The 17538-nt window shown below is 44.5% G+C and overlaps 1 protein-coding gene across 2 annotated transcripts in view; it reads right to left on the reverse strand.

The window, feature by feature from the left end:
- The window catches only part of WWP2 (WW domain containing E3 ubiquitin protein ligase 2), a 127077-nt gene that overhangs the window by 15845 nt on the left and 93694 nt on the right, over positions 1-17538 (reverse strand). Inside the window, exons 1-10 of one of the 2 annotated variants that reach the window (XM_074200300.1) lie at positions 12461-12988; positions 12280-12334; positions 7686-7767; positions 7045-7173; positions 5855-5933; positions 5411-5482; positions 5081-5169; positions 2970-3129; positions 1114-1247; positions 563-703 (exon numbers count right to left, since the gene is read on the reverse strand). In XM_074200300.1, coding sequence (XP_074056401.1) covers positions 563-703; positions 1114-1247; positions 2970-3129; positions 5081-5169; positions 5411-5482; positions 5855-5933; positions 7045-7173; positions 7686-7767; positions 12280-12334; positions 12461-12463 — 944 coding nt within the window. In that variant the 5' untranslated portion in view covers positions 12464-12988. Of the gene's footprint in view, positions 1-562; positions 704-1113; positions 1248-2969; positions 3130-5080; positions 5170-5410; positions 5483-5854; positions 5934-7044; positions 7174-7685; positions 7768-12279; positions 12335-12460; positions 12989-17538 lie in introns of those variants that run through there. The other variant, XM_074200295.1, reaches the window with a different exon arrangement.

Here is a 17538-nt window from a genome sequence, read left to right on the forward strand (position 1 = left end):
CCTGTGGGTGGTGGGCTGGGTAGTGTGGCAGCAGAGCACTGGACTCAGGGTTAGCAGACCCTAGGCACAATTTCTTACCCATATGTCCTTGTCCTTAGACATGTCATATGATACTGCCTGTTCTACTTCATTTCACTGAACCCCAGTTCCTTTGCCTATAAAATGGGGATCACAACACTTGGACTCCCCATGTATCAGGGTAATAAAGTGAGTTACTGTGAGTCACTGGGGAGCCTTTGCTATTCAGGCCTGGTTTGTGGCTAGCACCTGAAGAAGCCCACAGGCACAAAGCAAACATGCCATCTTGCCTTGGGGACCATGAGATTACTAGGCGGTGGCCTCCTGTGCCCAACTCGGGTTCCTGCATGTCAGGGCTGAATGGTGAGTTAGGACAGAATAAGAAAAAGCCAAGGCCAGGCTGGTGGAAGGGGCCAGTTTGACCCTGGCAGCCTTCCCCTCCCCCAGTTCCTGGAAGCCCCTCCCCAGGGCTTTGCTCTGTGGCCCCAGCACAGCTCAGGCTGGAGGGCTTCCCTCCCCCCCCACTCCATCCACTGAGAATTACATGATGTATTCTTCTTTGTTCTCCTCAGTGACACGGATGCTCTCACCACCTTCCTTCAGTTCATGGGTTGTCACCTTACCCAGGATCTCCATGTCCTGGATGAAATAGAGTTCCAGTCCACACTCTTCCAGGTTGTTTTCTCTGGGTGAAGAAGGGACCAGAAAAAAAAAAAAAAGATTGACATCATGGGAAGTGACCTCATGACCCTGCTTCTCATCCTAACTTCAGGCCTGTGGCCAAGGACCCAAAGAGTCTGTGAGCTTCTAGTTCCTGACTATAGGAAGTTCTGCTAGAAGTAACAGACCACTGGGATCAATCACCTGATGCTAAACTTTGATCTAATCCTGTAACTCAGTTTTACAAGACACAAATGAAAGTATTCAAATTTCAACCTGAATGGAAAAGATGCAAACAGTTGGATGACAGAACCAAGGTCTCCACACCCAGAGCTGGGTCCTGGGAAACGGGCCCCAGGAACACTGGACACCATCCCATCCCATGCCCCCACTCATACAAAAATCATGCCCTGGCTGACCATGAAAACTACTCACTTGATCCAGACAATGGAGTTGTAGAATTCGGGATCAATGGATTCTAGATCCTTCAGAGTTGGTCTCTTGTTTAGCATCCGCTTGTAGAAGGGGAGGGTGAAGCCAGTATCAATGAACTTTCCATGATAGAGTGCCTAGAAAAGGGAGGGACAGGGAAAGTCACCTTGACTACTGGTCAGTCCTGAGCACTAAGCCAGACTTTGACCTCTACAGCCCCAGGGGCACTGGACATGGTGGGGGGCTGAGGAGAGAGGCTGAGACAAAAGGAAAGTTCTTTCCTCAACCCAAGCCCCCCCCCCAGTCCTTGAGCCCCACCCTGGACATTCTATGATGAAGGTGCCCCAGAATATGTTTCATTGACCACTGCTGCCCTTCCTGGGCATTGCCCCCAGAGGAGTGCTGGGTGACTGGCTCCCCCTTTGCTGCCCCTGGGCTTATTGAGAGCACTTGTCTAAACAGCTCCGGGGGGCTGCCTGACTCACGGGCTGCAAGCTCTGGGAGGCAGAGGCAGAGACAGAGGCAGAGGCAGCCAAAAATAATGCAGACATGGAGAGGACTGGCGGGCCAGTCGTGAGTAATAGTCTGGGGTTTTACTGGTCTGTCCCGCCGGCTCGCAGAGCAGGCCGCCTCTGGTGGACCTGGAAGGAATGTGCCCACTTCCTGAGCCCAGCACCTTGGCCAAAAACTTCTAGATGGGGGAAGGGCGATTCTGAGGCCCAGACTCTGAGGTCCCTGGAGTTGCCCAGGGGGGAAAAGGAGAAGAGAGAACTGGGGCAACCAGGGGACCAGCTATCAAAGCAAGAACATATCACTTCCCTGGCCCATCTTTAGTCTCCTAATGTGGGCCACAAGATGGCTCTTTCTTACCCATGATCTGATAGGCTTCACCTCTTCAGACAAGCTCCCAGTCCAGACCTTCAATCACATTGCTGCCATGCTCCAAACCTCCCAAGAAGCCTTTGGAACCCCTACCTCTCATTTGATCTTCCAAATTACATTTCACTAACACCTTCCAGTCCCTGACAGTCCCTCAGAAAATTCCAATGAATGACCTCCAAGAAGTACTGATCTCCAATGTAATCAAATCAATGGTTTTATAGTCTGGTTAGTGGTACCCCTCCTCTCTCTCCAATCTGCTACTTACCTTCAATTGCTCCCTAATTTTGAAGGGCCAGGGGCCCTCAAACTCTGATTGAACTGATTCTCTAAGTTATAAGTTTAAGTTAAGTTATAAGTTAAAAGTGAACAACCTACCAACAGGCATTTATTATATTCCAGGCACTAAATAGGTCATTGAGGATACAAAGGTTAAAATAGAAAGTCCCTGCCCTCGGTGAGGTTGCCATCTAGACAAGACAGGTATTGGCACCATCCAGCAGCGAGACATTTCTGTCTGATCCCAAGAAATCCTAGTTCCTAGGAGAGAGGAACTAGCCTGACTCTTGGGTTTTGGGTAGGGATCCTGCACCTCTGCCACAGCCAACATGGTAGGAATGGCAGGGGGTCTACAGGGTTCATGGATCCATGCCCTCCCCTGATGTTAGTGCTGGACACGTGTCTTTTATGAAGTCCATTTTAGGACAGTCTAAGAGTTTTTAGTACCAAAAAAGCTTGTAAACTCTGAGAGGAGAGGGATGAAGCTATGCAAAGCAGAGTGACAGCCCCCCTCCCCCAGCTCTAGGTTTCATCCCCCCTTCATTGCCACCTCCCCTCACCCAGTCATTCCCTCCAAGGAGAGAACACCCCTGCAGGGGTCAGGTTCTCTTCTCTCCTCTCTTCACTCCTCAGCTTCCATGGGCATCAGGAAGGGAAGAGGAGATGCCACTGGGAGCCCAGGCAGTTCCAGGAGCCCTTACCATGGCTATAAACCTGCCGATGAAGCGGAAGTAGGTGAGATGGTCTGGGTTGATGGAGGAGGCTGGGTTGATCTGCAGACAGTAGTTGTTCTTCCCAGCATACTCAAACAAACAATACATGGGGTTGAGCACCTCATGAGACAGAAGGAAGAACCATTCTCTATGAGAGAAAAGACAGAACCAAGGATAAAGGGAATCAATCCTGAAGATACTGGACTGCACTTAGATTTCGGCTACAGTGTCAGAAGTGAGATCTGGACCCAAATCCAGCAACGTTATGGATCTAAATCAGTAAATAGGTGGCAGGAGAACATGGAAGGGCTGGTAGGAGAAAGCAGGTTACCAGCCCCACCCAAGGGTAGTGCCCAGTGAGGCATACATGAGCAGAGGCTCCCCCTGGGGAGTCTGAGGACAGTTCAACAAACCAGATTTCATGCTGCCTCAACTAAGGGTGGGAGAATGAGAATAAGAACAGTAAAAACAGCAGACAACATCATCAACAGCTGGTATTGATCTAGCACATCCAAGTTTGCAAAGTGCTTTACAAAACACGGCCTGTGTCTGACCAGCCAGAGAAGGGGGGCACCTCCCACATCAACATGGAAAGGCCAGCTGGACCAAAATGTTTAGATATATGCTAACAGTTACCTCCTTGTCTTGCTGTAATTCCTAGGTAATCTAGGCTGCCTACCTCTCAATTATCAATCTAATTTTCCATCCTGCACTGTGTCAAGAATGTGCTACACTATAGATTCTCCCTTACTCCTTTGTGCCCAAGGAACCTCCCACCATGAGGCCCTCTCTCCTCCTCTCAGACATGCACCTGAACCAACATCCCACTCCTTGGACTCTCCTTGCTCCTTGGGTATCAGGGCTCATGCCAGCCTTACTGAGCCTTCCACACTTGAGCTAAACCCAAAAGGAGTCATGATAATTAAGCCAGGTTCCTTCAGTCCCTCCTCCCTGGCTTCTCAGATGTTTGTGGCCAGAGAGACGAGGATTCCTCCGATGCAGAGAGCGCCCCAGTATCCTGTCCGTGGTTCTACCCTGTGGTAGAACAGCATGACGTAACCTACCATAGGGTAAAACCACTGGCAGGACACAGAGAGAGACACACACACACAAAGGGCAGGAGCCACACCGGAAGCCCACAAACCAAAGCCTGGAGGAGGAGGAGGAGGGTCACCACGGAGAAGGAACAATAAATCTAGAGTGGGACAAACACAAGTGCAACAAGAAGTGGACATGGTGGGCCAGAAGAGGAGGTAACCCAGAGCCAAGCAAAAAGAAACACCCACAGCAGCAGAAGATGCATCCAGAAGGGCAGGGCCCCACAACCTGGCAGAGAAACCTCCTTTCTCCACCCATAATAAAGGAAAGCTTCTCCCAATGACTCAGTTTAATTGAGTGGACAAGAGAGGAAGAAGGGCAATCAATTGAGGGTTCCAGTGGTTCAAATCATCAACTTACTCTCTCCATTTGCAACCTCTTTCCTACATACCATTGTCCTACAAAGTGTGACCCAAATTATAGAAAAGACATGTGATGTACTTAAAACTCTTTAAGAAAAGCCTAGAGGGGGTGGCTAGGTGGCACAGTGGATAAAGCACCGGCCCTGGAATCAGGAGTACCTGGGTTCAAATCCGGTCTCAGATACTTAATAATTACCTAGCTGTGTGGCCTTGGGCAAGCCACTTAACCTCGTTTGCCTTGCAAAAAAAAAAAAACCCTAAAAAAAAAAGAAGCCTAGAGGTAGCCTTATCTGATCAAGGAATTGAGGGAAATGCCTACAGACCTGGGGGGGAGCGGATGGTCATGTACAACTTCTGCCTTGCTTGAATTTAAAGTATCAGAGTATAACATGTTATTTTGCCATCTTAAAAATAAGAAGAAACCTCTGGCTCCTTTTCAGGTACACACTTCATGATAATTCAAGGAGAGCCTGGGGAGGAAAAAGGTGACTTAATGCTGAACTCAGGAGAGAGAAAGGAATCCATCTGAGTCAATATTACCTGAAATCTTTCTGGCTATGGCTCTTGTTCCCCAAGGAGGGATAGAAAAAACAGAACAGTCATCTGGTGAGAACAGTCAGGGCTCCATCATAAGCTTACCTGGCAATGCCACCATAGTCCAGGCCCTCCTCACCACGCATGATGATGTACAGCCGGCGACGGAGATCATATGGCTTCATATTCATGATCTGAGAAGAGAATACAGAGACACCCCCCACACACAAAAAAGTGTCAGTCCCCACTTTTCCCAAATCACAGCAATAAGCAAAATCAGGATGCCCTTTCCCAAGCCCTTGACTTGAATCTTTGTCAGCCGGACTGAGCCATGTTCTACTTGAACAGCCAACAGATAAGAAGGGCAGAAGGCTGGTTTCTCCATACCCTGATCTCAGGTAGAACAGAACCACTGGCTCCTTTTTGCTCCCCTACCTGTTGGAAAGAATCCTCAAAGAGTGTCTGCCTGGACACACTGATCTTCACATGGCTAGGTAGGGCATTGGACTGGAAAGAGAAAAAAAAAAATCCCTCAGCAGGAAATCAAAGTCTTCACTTATTCTTCTCCCTACTCCACACAAAGTCATTTCAACCCAGTGGGTGGACACAGCAGGCAACCTCGGCGCACCTGAGGGCTTACCTTATCCCAGCTAGAAACGAATATCCAGATTCCTAAAACCCTAACCCACCACAAAAGTCAAGGATGACAGTCCATCTCTCCAGAGATGGAGGTTAGCTTTCCTCAAACCCTCAAACTTGCTACGACAACTCCTAATCCATTTCAGACTAGAATAACTAAGCCATCCCGATTAATATGGCTGGGCCTGCCTCTCTCCCCCCACTCCCAAGGGGCAATACAGAGGCAACACCGGAACTCACATGGCAGAGAAAACGGAACTGGTGATACTTCCAGCGAAAGCTTCGATCATAGGCTCCAGGAGAACCGCCTTGCTTGTTTCTATGAAAAGCAGACAGTTCCCATAGTTCATGAAATTTCCTAAGCATCAGCAATTTACCTTTCTATGCTTGATAGTGTTTTATTTGGGGAAAGTTGGTTAGTTTAACAATGGAGAGACTAAGACAAGGAGTAAGAGTCTTACTTAAGTAAGATTAGTCAATACTTTAACGACTTCAACGAGCTCATGAGAGCTCTCCCCACCATCATTCCTTGGTAGATGGCTTCCTACATTACTGGGTTGCTTTGAAGCCCCAATCCTCTAATGAGCAGCATCTCAACAGAGCTACACAAGATCTGTGACAATAAACACACATATTGTCCACCTCTAGTCCAATCCTCAAGCACTTTCCAGTGGAGGAGGACCCATCAGGGCTTGTGCTCTGCCAAGACAGCTGCAAAGACACCAGCAAAGAGGTGGCCTTCAGCGTGGAATGAGATAAACCTGCTTCCCAGAAATCTGACCAGGCAGCTTAGATCAGGTTTATTTTGGAGAGATAACCAGAACAGTCATTGTAAACCATTTTGGAATCAAGAGGAATTCCTCGTCCATTACCACCACCATCCAACTGGCTGATTCAAGCCCACCAAATATAGAGTATGCATGCATCTCCTATAGGATGATTCAAATGTTTTTCAAAAGAAATAATGACCTTTGGTATTTCTTCTGTTGAATACCGACATGATTGGATTGCAATGTCCTGGACTATGGTAGCTTTCCTGTTCTCTTCTGCCCCTACCTTCTCAGAGATGGATCCTCCCAAGCAATTCAAAGCTGGGGTCCACAGACTTTACTAGATTGCCAGTGGGGTCCAAGACACCAAAATGATGAATTCTTGTTTTAAAGGAACCCTAAAGACCCAGAAAAGGGGTACTGGACCACTCTAAAATTGGGCCTATCCTTTCCAGGTAACTTTTGTCTACCATCCCTTTGACGATACTGGGAATCCAAGTTACACTTCAAGCCTAGCCACCAGGGAGTGCTACAGAGCAGTATGAACTACAATGGGTTATTACCCAAATTCACCAGAGGACCCATCTCTTCCACAGTTTCCCTTGCTGGGGCTGGTAGAAAGAGCAGAACTCAGACCTCAGGGCAGAATGAAGAGCTTACCCTGATTCAAATCCAGGACGTGGGTCCTTAAAAGTTGTGGTGCGTGTATTGTGGTCCACAAAATAGCGCACCCCCTCGCTGGTGTATTTCATCTCCCAGCCTGGAGGCAGAGCAGGTTCTTGGATCATCCTAAGGGACCCAAAAAATATGTCATCACAGGCAACAGACAGTGACTATTACTTCTCTGCAGGACTTGAGGATCTCCTATCCTTGCCCTGTCTGTGTTTTAGCCAGAATCTGCTGAGTCCTTTATATAGGATGGCCCAGACCTAGGCCTAACTTTAGCCAGGCTCCAAAGATACTCTTTGGCAGAGACAGACAGAGATAGCTCTCACTCCAAGTGCCTCCTTCTAAATGGCACTAAAACCAGAGAAAATCTGTAATATCGGGGCACTGTCCAACCACCACCAACTTTTAAGGGGAAGGCAACTCTCCGTCTTTTGAGTTCTACGTGGAGGACAGTATGGCCAAGTTCACTAGTGGCTTTTTAGAAGCTGCTGACAGCAAACACCACCCTGGCTAAAGGATTGGATCTCCTTTCCTTTAGTGATGGATACAGTACCAGGCAGAGTCATCAGATACTAAGAACCAAAGGTGCTCTCAAATGCCAGCCCAGCCCCCCAGTTTCCATCCATCCATACCCTTGGGTACGAGGGTCCTCCCACTGGGTGGTGCGAGTGTTGTGATTAACATAATATACCCGTCCATTGTCCTGTCTCTTTTCTGGAAAAGAGAAAAAGATAAGGTAGGGAATTCATTTAAATATTTTTTAGCATCTTTCTTTTCCTTTGAACTCACCCTCAAAATCCTGTCTTTAAATCTTATTAAAGGTTCAACCAATGAGAACTTGTTATTTTCTCCCCAAGGCTTCATGAGTGAGAAGGAAAAGGAATTTATTTCTGTTTGTTCTGGAAAAAGCACCATCTTCTCTGTTGTGGCTGGACCAAAGGAGGCTGAGGAAAAGCCACAATAGCTCTTGCAGGTTAACTGCACTCACCTGCATGCTCAATACAACCATGAGCCTGCCCTGACATATGCACACAGCAGGTGTTCAATAAATGTTGAATACTTGAGTCTTCCCCCATCTCCACTCCTGTTGATTCTAGCCCTAGTTTCAGGTTCTGTGATTTTGCATCCACAAGGGAATGAATAGTTAGACTGTGCAGATATCTACATTCTTCTATTTGCTCCCTCTCATCCTATTCTGCACAGGAGCACTCAATCACTGCCCCAGTACTGCCTCAGCTACTGAAAACCTTCTTTTCTTAAAACAGGATCCCATGTTTTAGAAGTCTGATTGTCCAAACTCCTAATTTTACAGATGGGGAGAGTGAGGTTCAGAGCAGAAATGGAATTCCGGTCCAATAACCAAACTGTCTGGAGAGGAAATATACCTTTGGGGGTCAAATGGACTTCAATTCAAGTGGAAAATACTAAAAATGAGGTTGAAAGAGTTGGTTTAGGTTCCTTCGGGACAGAAGAACCCTAGCTAGTAATTCTCCATCCCTTACCAAAGTTCAAAAGAATTCTTGAAGTTTCCGAAGCCCACAGGAAACCAAAAGTTTCTATGTAAGTCACAGTTTTAGGGTCAAGAATCCTTATCAGAAAGAGCCTTCTACTCTCTAAGCCTTGGATTTCTCATTTAAAAAAAAAGTGATATCTGCACTCATTGTCCCATAAACTCAGAAATCATCACTGTACTAGAAAAATATTATCACTACTATTACTAAATGTGATGGATCACTTTCTCTTTTGCAATGCCAAGGGATAAAAAAACTCACTCGAATCCAGAAGCAATAGCCAGCTGAGGTTCTAACAGGAGTCAAATTAGAAACCAGCCAAATGCGATCCCCTTTCTAAGGTCTAGCTCCAGATCACCTGGGATTTTTTTCCCCCTATTCACACCAAACCTTTCAGTAATCATGAAATTTTAAGAGCTAGAAGGAACCTTCTGGAAAGCTTATCCAATCCCACCCCTCATTTTACAGCACGGGGAAACTGAGGCCTAGGGAAGGAAATGCCTTGCCCAGGAACAGAGTCTGAATCCACGTCTTGTGAACTCTCTAAATTTGATGCTGTTCAACCCGACAGTCAAACCTCTTTCTACTTCTTTCTCCTCTCCTCTGTACAGATGGAGAGAAGGCCAGGATCCATGATATAGCTACAATTGCCTCAAAACAGGCTGTGGAGCCAGCCCGAGGCTGAGCCTCTCTTCACCACAGGCTTCTGGGGGCAAGAGCAGACCCCTCCCAGGAGAGATGCGGCGCTGCCCTGAACGAAAGGCTTCATGGCTGCTCCCCCAGACACAAAGCCAAGCTAACCACTAGGGCTCAAGATCTGGCCAGCCTGGCCAAGCCAATACAACTGACTGAGCTGGCTGCTGATGGCCAAGCTGGTTGGTGGAGGCTAAGCTGGTTGGTGGAGGCTGAGCATGTTGACCTCAAGCTCACTGGAGCAGTTCCACCCTCCTAAAATAACAGGAGCCATTTAGATACTCCCCAAAAGAGACTCATTTTCATTATCTGGGCAGAATGATCTTATGGAAAAAGCCCTGGAAAAGGTATGTCAGGAGATCCAGGTTCTGGTTCTAGCTTTGCCATGAATTAGCTGGGTGTCTCCCTTGGGTTGATGATTCTTTCCTCCCAGCCTAGCCCCTCAGGTTTCTGAGATGTGGAAGGGGCACCTGAAATCAAACTACATCTCAGTATCTAAATGGCTCCACTATTAGGCCAGTGACACTTCTGATAAAGACTACTGACAGACTTTTGGGAGCCAGGGCTGGACAAATGCGATCATTTCTCATTTTGTTTGGCCACTTGGTCCTATTTCTTTTTTAAACATCCCCAGGAAAATGGCTACAAGCATGGACTCAGGCAGACCAACATGGTCCAAAAGAACTTGCGGTGAAGAAATGTTTCCTGACCATTAAGCCAAAAAAATTCTTTTTCTTCACTTTGTCCTATTATAGCCTTCTAGTCGTTTCTGAACAACGTTGCCTCTTCCCTTGAGTTTCACATCCTGTAAACAGTTTTTAACCTGGCCCTTAGGTCTGTTCCCATCCCGATTTAGCTCACTGCCTAGCACTAAAAAAATGTTCTTCTCTCATCTACGTATTTCTTTCTAAACCTGAGCAGTTTTTCTTTATTAACAGCTCAACAGTGGGAGGAATTCAGAAATAAACAGCCTAAAAATGTGGTTGGCCTCCCTAGGGCTAGAGGAACAAGTGCTGCTCCAGCTTAGAACCCTGGGTCACGATGCTCCCCATTCTGCTGGCTCTTTTCTACCAAATGAGATTACAGAATCATGTTAATTTGATGCACATTCTTACTTCTTGGAAACAGATCTAGTGAAGAGGAAAGAGCACTGGGCTGGGGGTCAGATGACTTGGGTCCTGGCCCTGCCCTTGCCCCTGCCCAAGTCAGTCGATGACCCAGCTGAGTCACTTCTCTTACCCCAGCTTCAGAAGTCTCTTCATCTGGAAAATGCATATGATAATCCTTGTAATACCAACCTCAAAGGACTGATTATGAGGAAAGCACTTTGTACCCCTTCATATTCAACATGACTATGAGTTATCAATACCCTTATGACTATTTACTGTTAAGAATAAAATCATAAGAAGGGATGGGGCTATATCAGAGGCACTCTTTCAGCTTCCTAAACTTCTGTAGCCTGTTAACATGTGAAATCCCAATGACTTTTCTCCTAATATATTTAGCCAGACAGATTACCTGAGCATGCATCTCCCCAGGAGCAAATGAGGCCTATCTGGAACATATGCTAACTCATTGTGCTGTCAAAGGGACAATAGGTAGAGAGCCCATTCATTCAGTGATCACCAAGGGCTCTGAAAGAATGGATGTCCCTTCCTAGTTTGAACTAAGATAGGAAGACTTGAAAGGGCAGAGAATGACAAGGAAATATCTACCTGGAAGAATCCAGATGAATAGAAGCCTTTTTCCAGGTAGATATTTCCTTGTCATTCTCTGCCCTTTCAAGTCTTCCTATCTTAGTCCTCCCTGGCATTTTCATGCTCTCTGGGTGATTCAAAATGACCCTGCCTCTCTTTTGGCAAGACTTTGATGATGAGAAAAGCCAGGATTCAACAATCCCTTCAACTGTACCTCACCCCTACCAGCAGCTCATTAGGATCTTTTTAGTAGCCCTTCTGGTCTCAAGTCCTGGTGACAACTCTCTCATAGCAGAATCTTGTTATAAAAAACACTAGAAAGATCCACCCCAACCCAAAGGGGTGAAAAACTCTGAGCTTGCCAGGAGAGCTAACAACCTCTCAGGGGCATGGTGGGAGAGGAACTCATCATGAATTGCCTCTCCACTGTATTGGTGAGATCAACAATCTTACTGAAGCACATAAGCAAATCACTAGACCTAGTCTGGTCTCATGTTCCTAGCATATAACTAATCTCTCTGCAAAATTCATCTGTAATCAAGTCCTCAGTCTTTCTGAAGAGATAGATTTATGTTCTCCTCATAACCCACAACATTAGTAATAACTTTCATTTCATGCCTAGAGGAAAAGGGAAAGGTAAGTGCCAGAAAGCAATGGAAAAACAGAGGAGACCTTAGGGTAAATAAAGATGTAGCGACCCATGCATGAGTCCCCTAGAAGGGACTCTACATTAAAGTGTTCCATGTCCTCCTTTTAGCATCTTCCCCAGCTACATCATAAACAAAGGGATTAGATTGTTGACAGAAATGGGAAGAGTTATCATTATTAGCTACAATGAGGCCAATGTCCCCAGCAACTCAGCTTCTATGAGGACACATTAAGGTGTTTGAATCCAGCCTCAAAAAAATGCTATTTTATTATAAAATTCACAGATAACCTCAACATTTTTTAACTTGGCTATTTGAACAAAAATCTAGAAATCTGGGTCCAAAAAAAAAAAAGTTGAAAATCCGTTCAAAATCAGGACCAAGACTTCCCACAGGCTTGTACTGATTTAACTAAGGCTAATAGGAGTTGAGAAGAGAAAATGCCTCTGCTTTACTTTCTCAACCCTATGAACCTATTGCCCACAATTTCTTTAAAAGATAAATTAAGGCTTAAGAAGGGCATTCCCAGTATCAGAGAAGGAGAACACTAAGAAGCCTGGAAATGAAGATCAACTGTTGAGAAAAAGCTAAGTATTTTGCAGGAGAAGATGCGGAACACCAAGCCTGGGGAAGGAGAGTATGGGTTCAAGGACAGAAGCCATAGAATGTACTACTTACCCCAGCCAGGAGGAAGGGGGCCGAGTGGATCATGGTCAGATGAGGCACCAGAAGACTAAATACGACACAGTAAAAAAAAACAATAAAAATAACAAAAACACACATATAAAACAAAGAGGTTAAAAAAAATGACAATTTAAAAAAGAAACAAATGCTAACAACTGATTCTTAAATTCTTCACCATCAGGTCTCTCCCATCCTAGACTTTCCTCTGGTACTTATAAGGGTACACATAAGGGAAATGTGAAGTAGTATCTGCTCCATTGAGAAGTTAAAAATAAAAAAGCCCACCAACCCAGCACCCCAAACAGAGAGCTGAGAGGAGAGAAGAAAGGGAAGAACAAAATCAGTGGATGAATGTGGGTCAGGCAGGACAGGTAAGGTAGGAGAAAAGGACTGAGGGATGGCAGGAAAATTCAGGAGCAGGATGACTTCCCAGGATGTTCAGACATGTGTGTCTGCTCTGCTCTGGCTGGCCAAGAGACTGAAATCACCACCACCTCCAACTTTCTCCAAGAACCACACACAAGAGGGGAAAAAATATCGCAGGCCTTTCCAATGAAATCATTCCCACAAGCCCTGCCCACGCCCAGAGCTTCCTGGCTGCAGATGGCCCCCTCCTCTTCTCATCTCCCTTCCCCCCTTTCTCAACACGCTGTGAGAGTAAGCAGCAGTGTGCGATGTTAACTCAAACTGAAGGGACATTCATGCCCTCACAGACAGGCGTCTCCCCCAAGCCCCTTCACCTCCCCCCGGAATGTTCTTATGGCCTTTCACAAAGCACCTTTATTCCTCCTCCTGCCAGGAGTCAGCACTTCACCCGGTCTGAACCTGGGGATGCTCAGAGCTATGGACCAGCCTCATCAGAAGTTTGGGGAGGAGGGGAGAGAAAGGGAAGGAGAGAAAGAGAGGGACGGAAGGCAAAAGAAAGTGTGTGCTGGGGGAGAACTGGCTCAAGGGCTAGAGTGTCACTGCTTATATTCTAACTCCCCTTCCTCAGCTCTGCTGGGAGTTCCCCAGGGAATGGCAAGGCCAGACTGAATGTTCACATACCCCTGGCAGGGGCGGGGGCGGGGGGGCTGGAGGGAAGGGGGATGCTGTCAAACACTTTTCATAGTTACATAAAAAAAGCATTGTTGCTAAAAAAGGACTTTTTATTTCACCTACTAAAATTTTATAGTTGTATTAGGGGGATCACATTCCAAATGCAGGCTTCAGAATGCCTTATTTGCCTAGCTTGGGGAAAAGGGGGCCATGGATCAGGAAGGGAAATATATGAATGGAGCTCAGTCTGAGCTTGTGAAAACATTGATCAAAATTGCCACCCACCCCACCCTCATAACTTCCCCCACATTCCTCCCAAAGAAGACAGAGAAACTTTTTCACCCCAAGGAGACAACACAGCCCACTACTCAAAGCAAGAGTTTCAACAAAGAGGTTTAGTTCAGAACCCAAGGACTGCTTGAGGGGCTCCATGGTCCAACTTGAGCCATGGGCCTCCTGGGAGAGCAATGTGAAACTGCAAAGGCCAAGAGAGAGGCACAAAGGAAAAGGTCAAAGAATAACAGCAAAATAAGGCAATTAAAAGTGAGCTGCCTTCAAGCCCCCAAAGGCCCTCTCCTTAAGAGCACTTTAATGGGTGAGGAAAGGCAGAAACTTGTTTGTGTAGACACTGGTCCATCATTTTCTACTCATGATATGCGTAAGAGCTCATACTACACTCAAGATTCTCTGCTTTTCATTACCAAATGTATCATCCTGCACCAAATTCAGCTGTCATGAAATGATACCCCAAATAAAACTGAGTTGAAAATCTGTCCAGTAGTTCATCCCTTAAGTACATCCACCATAAACACAGTTAGGCAAATGAAGGAAAGAAACTGGAACAGATGGGAAACAGAATGCAGCTATTTTCCAAAAGCCGGAAGAATATGTTAAGTAAAAAAAGGCAGAAATGCCCCTGGAGGTGAGCTGCATCAAAGCCAGTGCTTGAAAGGGGAGGTGATGAGAAAGGATGGACTTCCTCTTTCTGCCTAGGGTCTGTCTTAGATGCCAAAACTTAATAAAATACACAAGAACTATTTAAAGTGATATTTTAACAAGTTCTTCCTACCCACTAAGTTTCTTCCTATCAAATCCTGCAAACCTGTAAGAAAGAGAAGAAAAGGAGGAAGAAAAGCATAAAAAAGAAAGGGAGACACAATGAAGAGCACAGTTAGCAAATGAGACGGGAAGAACAGAGATAATGACAATTGTAAAGATGGAGATTTTACTTTGACTTTTAAAGACTTCAAATGTTTAGCTATATTTCTCATATTTCTGATTTTAAAGAATTAAATGAAGGGGGAACATGTAATAGGATAGTGAATAGAATCAAATTAGAAATGATAAACATAAGAAATCCTTGCTCAGTAACACTTATTCCTCCAAGTCATATAACATACCTTAAATAATAACAGCATTCATATGAGATTTATTTTTTAAATTAAATTTTATTTTATTCTCAAAGATCAACTTTGTCTCCCCTTCCACTTTCCTCCCCTCCTCCTAACCCTACATTGAGAAGGCAAGAAAAATAATCCCCCATTACAAATATGTGCATTATAGCAAAACTTCTCATTGAGCATGTCTAAAAAACAAATGCTTCAATCTGCACTTTGACTCCATTCCCTCACTGTCAGGAGGTAGGTAGCAGGAATTGTGATTGATCATTATATGTTAATCCATTTTCATATACAAAAATGTGTGTGTGTGTGTGTGTGTGTGTGTGTGTGTATATATATATATATATATACAGATATATACACAAATAATATCAAAATACAGAGCATCCATGCAAACAATCCTATATATTCCAATATACATAAACATGTGTGTATATATATATATATGTATATATATATATATATATATATATATGCGTGTGTGTGTATATCTATTTTTTTCTCTTTTAATTAGACAAAGTCCTCTTTCTCACCTTTCCCACTTAACTCCCACTCCTTCCAACTGAGAATACAAGGGGGGAAAAAAAACCTATCACTCCCACAGACAGTCAATCAAAGCAAATTTCTACACTGGCCACATCTAAATTAGTCTCTCTCATTCTGCATTCTGAATCTTTCACCTCACTATCAGAAGGTGGGTGGAATGCTTCAGGTTTCTGTCCTCTGCAATTACTGTGGGTCATTACATCGACGAGAAGAATTCAGCACTCCTATATTGCATTGTTCAGCTATTCCCTAATAAATGGGTGCCCCCTTCAGATTCCCATCCTTTGCTGCTTTAAAAGTTATATTTTTGTACCTCCTTAGAATCTGTTTTGTTTAGGATTAATGCTCCCTTAATCTACTTATTTGCTGCTGTAAATATTCTTCTATGTGAGAGTCCATTCCTTCTGTCCTTGACTTCCTTAGTCAAAAAAACCTATTATAAATGTTTTGTTAAGCAAAACAAATTCCCAAATTAAGCCACATCCAAAAGAAGGGCAGGAGGGAAGAAAATATGCTTTACTCTGTATTTGGAATCCATCAGTTCTCTATCTAGAAGTGATAACAGTTTTGGTCACAAGTCCTTTGGAATTGTGGCTGGACACTGTGTTGTCCAGTCTTTCAAAGCTGTTTGTCTTTATGATCCTTTTGTTATTGTATAAACTGTCCCTGGCTCTGCTCTCTTCACTCTGCATCAGTTCATACAAGTCTTCTATCTCCCTCATCATTTCTTAGAGCACAATAGTATTCCATGATGTTCCTATACCACAACTTGTTCAGCCATTCCCCAGTTGATAGGCATTCCCTCAGTTGTCAATTCTTTGCCTCCACAAAAAGAGTTGCTATAAATATTATTGTACATATAGGCCCTTTTTCTCTTTCTTTAATCTCTCTGAAGGACAGACCTAGCAGTAATATTGCTGGAACTATACTAACTTATCCGCTGCCTGCTGCTCAGAATAGTTGGACCAGTTAACAGCTCCACCAACAATACATCATTGTGAGCCTCTTTTCCCACTGCCCCATCAGCAAAGGAGAATTCTTAACAATCAGAACTGCCCCAGGGTAGAAGGATACCATATTTTAGGATTAAAACTCCCTGACAAAAATTGCTGGGAAACTAGTAAAGTAGTATGGCAGAAACTAAGTTTAGACCATTAAACTGTACACTGTGATGCTGCTGCTGCCTGGAGATAGCCCTGGATGTGAGGTAATCAGGGTTAAGTAACTTGCCCAAGGTCATACAGATAGTGTCTGTATCCTCCTGACTTTAGGACCAGTGCCTCTACCCACTGTGCCATCTATACCATGATAAATTCCAAATGGATACATAACCTAAATATAAAAGGTCATATTAGAGGAAGAAAAAAAGCCTTTTAGAGTATGAGAGTAAATTCTTTTCATAACTACTGTTAGGGGTAGAATTCTTACCTAAAGAAGGATTAGAGATGATAAAAAAAATGCACACTTTAATTACAAAAAATTGGAAGATTTTTTTCAAATCAGAAAGGAAACTGGGAAAATATAAAAGAATGGATTCAAATATATAAGAACAGGAACCATTCCTCAATATTGAGGAATTCCTCAATATGTTCAGAGAATATGAACCAGTGATACTCAATAAACAAATCCAAGTTTATCAAAAGCTGTGCTCCAAAATTATCAAAGGATGTTCCGAATTGCTAGAGAAATGCATAATGAAACTCAGGTTCCATCTCACGCACATCAGACTAGCAAAGAGAGCAAAAGAGAAAAATAGAAATTGTTGGAAAAGTTGGGGGAGGATAGCTGTGAATTATCTCAATGATTTTTAAGAAATATTTGTAATCATACCCAGAGTCACAAAATTATCCATGTCCCTTGAGTCAGTAATACCACTACTAGGTAACCTAAGGAAGTCAAGGACAGAAGGAATGGACTCCCATGTAGAAGAATATTTACAGCAGAAAGTTTTGCTGTGGAAAAGAACTGGAAACAAATTGTATGACCATCAAACAAGAATGGCTGAAGAAATTGCAGTATATGACTGTAATGAGTGGGAGGGGGCGGCTAGGTGGCGTAGTGGGTAAAGCACTGGCCCTGGAATCAGGAGTACCTGGGTTCAAATACGGCCTCAGACACTTAATAATTACCTAGCTGTGTGGCCTTGGGTAAGCCACTTAACCCCACTGCCTTGCAAAAACTAAAAAAACTAAAAAAAAAGATATAGTCAAAATCATCTGTTTGGGGCGGCTAGGTGGCATAGTGGATAAAGCACCAGCATTGGAGTGAG

The sequence above is a fragment of the Macrotis lagotis genome, chromosome 1 (assembly GCF_037893015.1).
Source record: "Macrotis lagotis isolate mMagLag1 chromosome 1, bilby.v1.9.chrom.fasta, whole genome shotgun sequence".
NCBI classification, from domain to species: domain Eukaryota; kingdom Metazoa; phylum Chordata; class Mammalia; order Peramelemorphia; family Peramelidae; genus Macrotis; species Macrotis lagotis.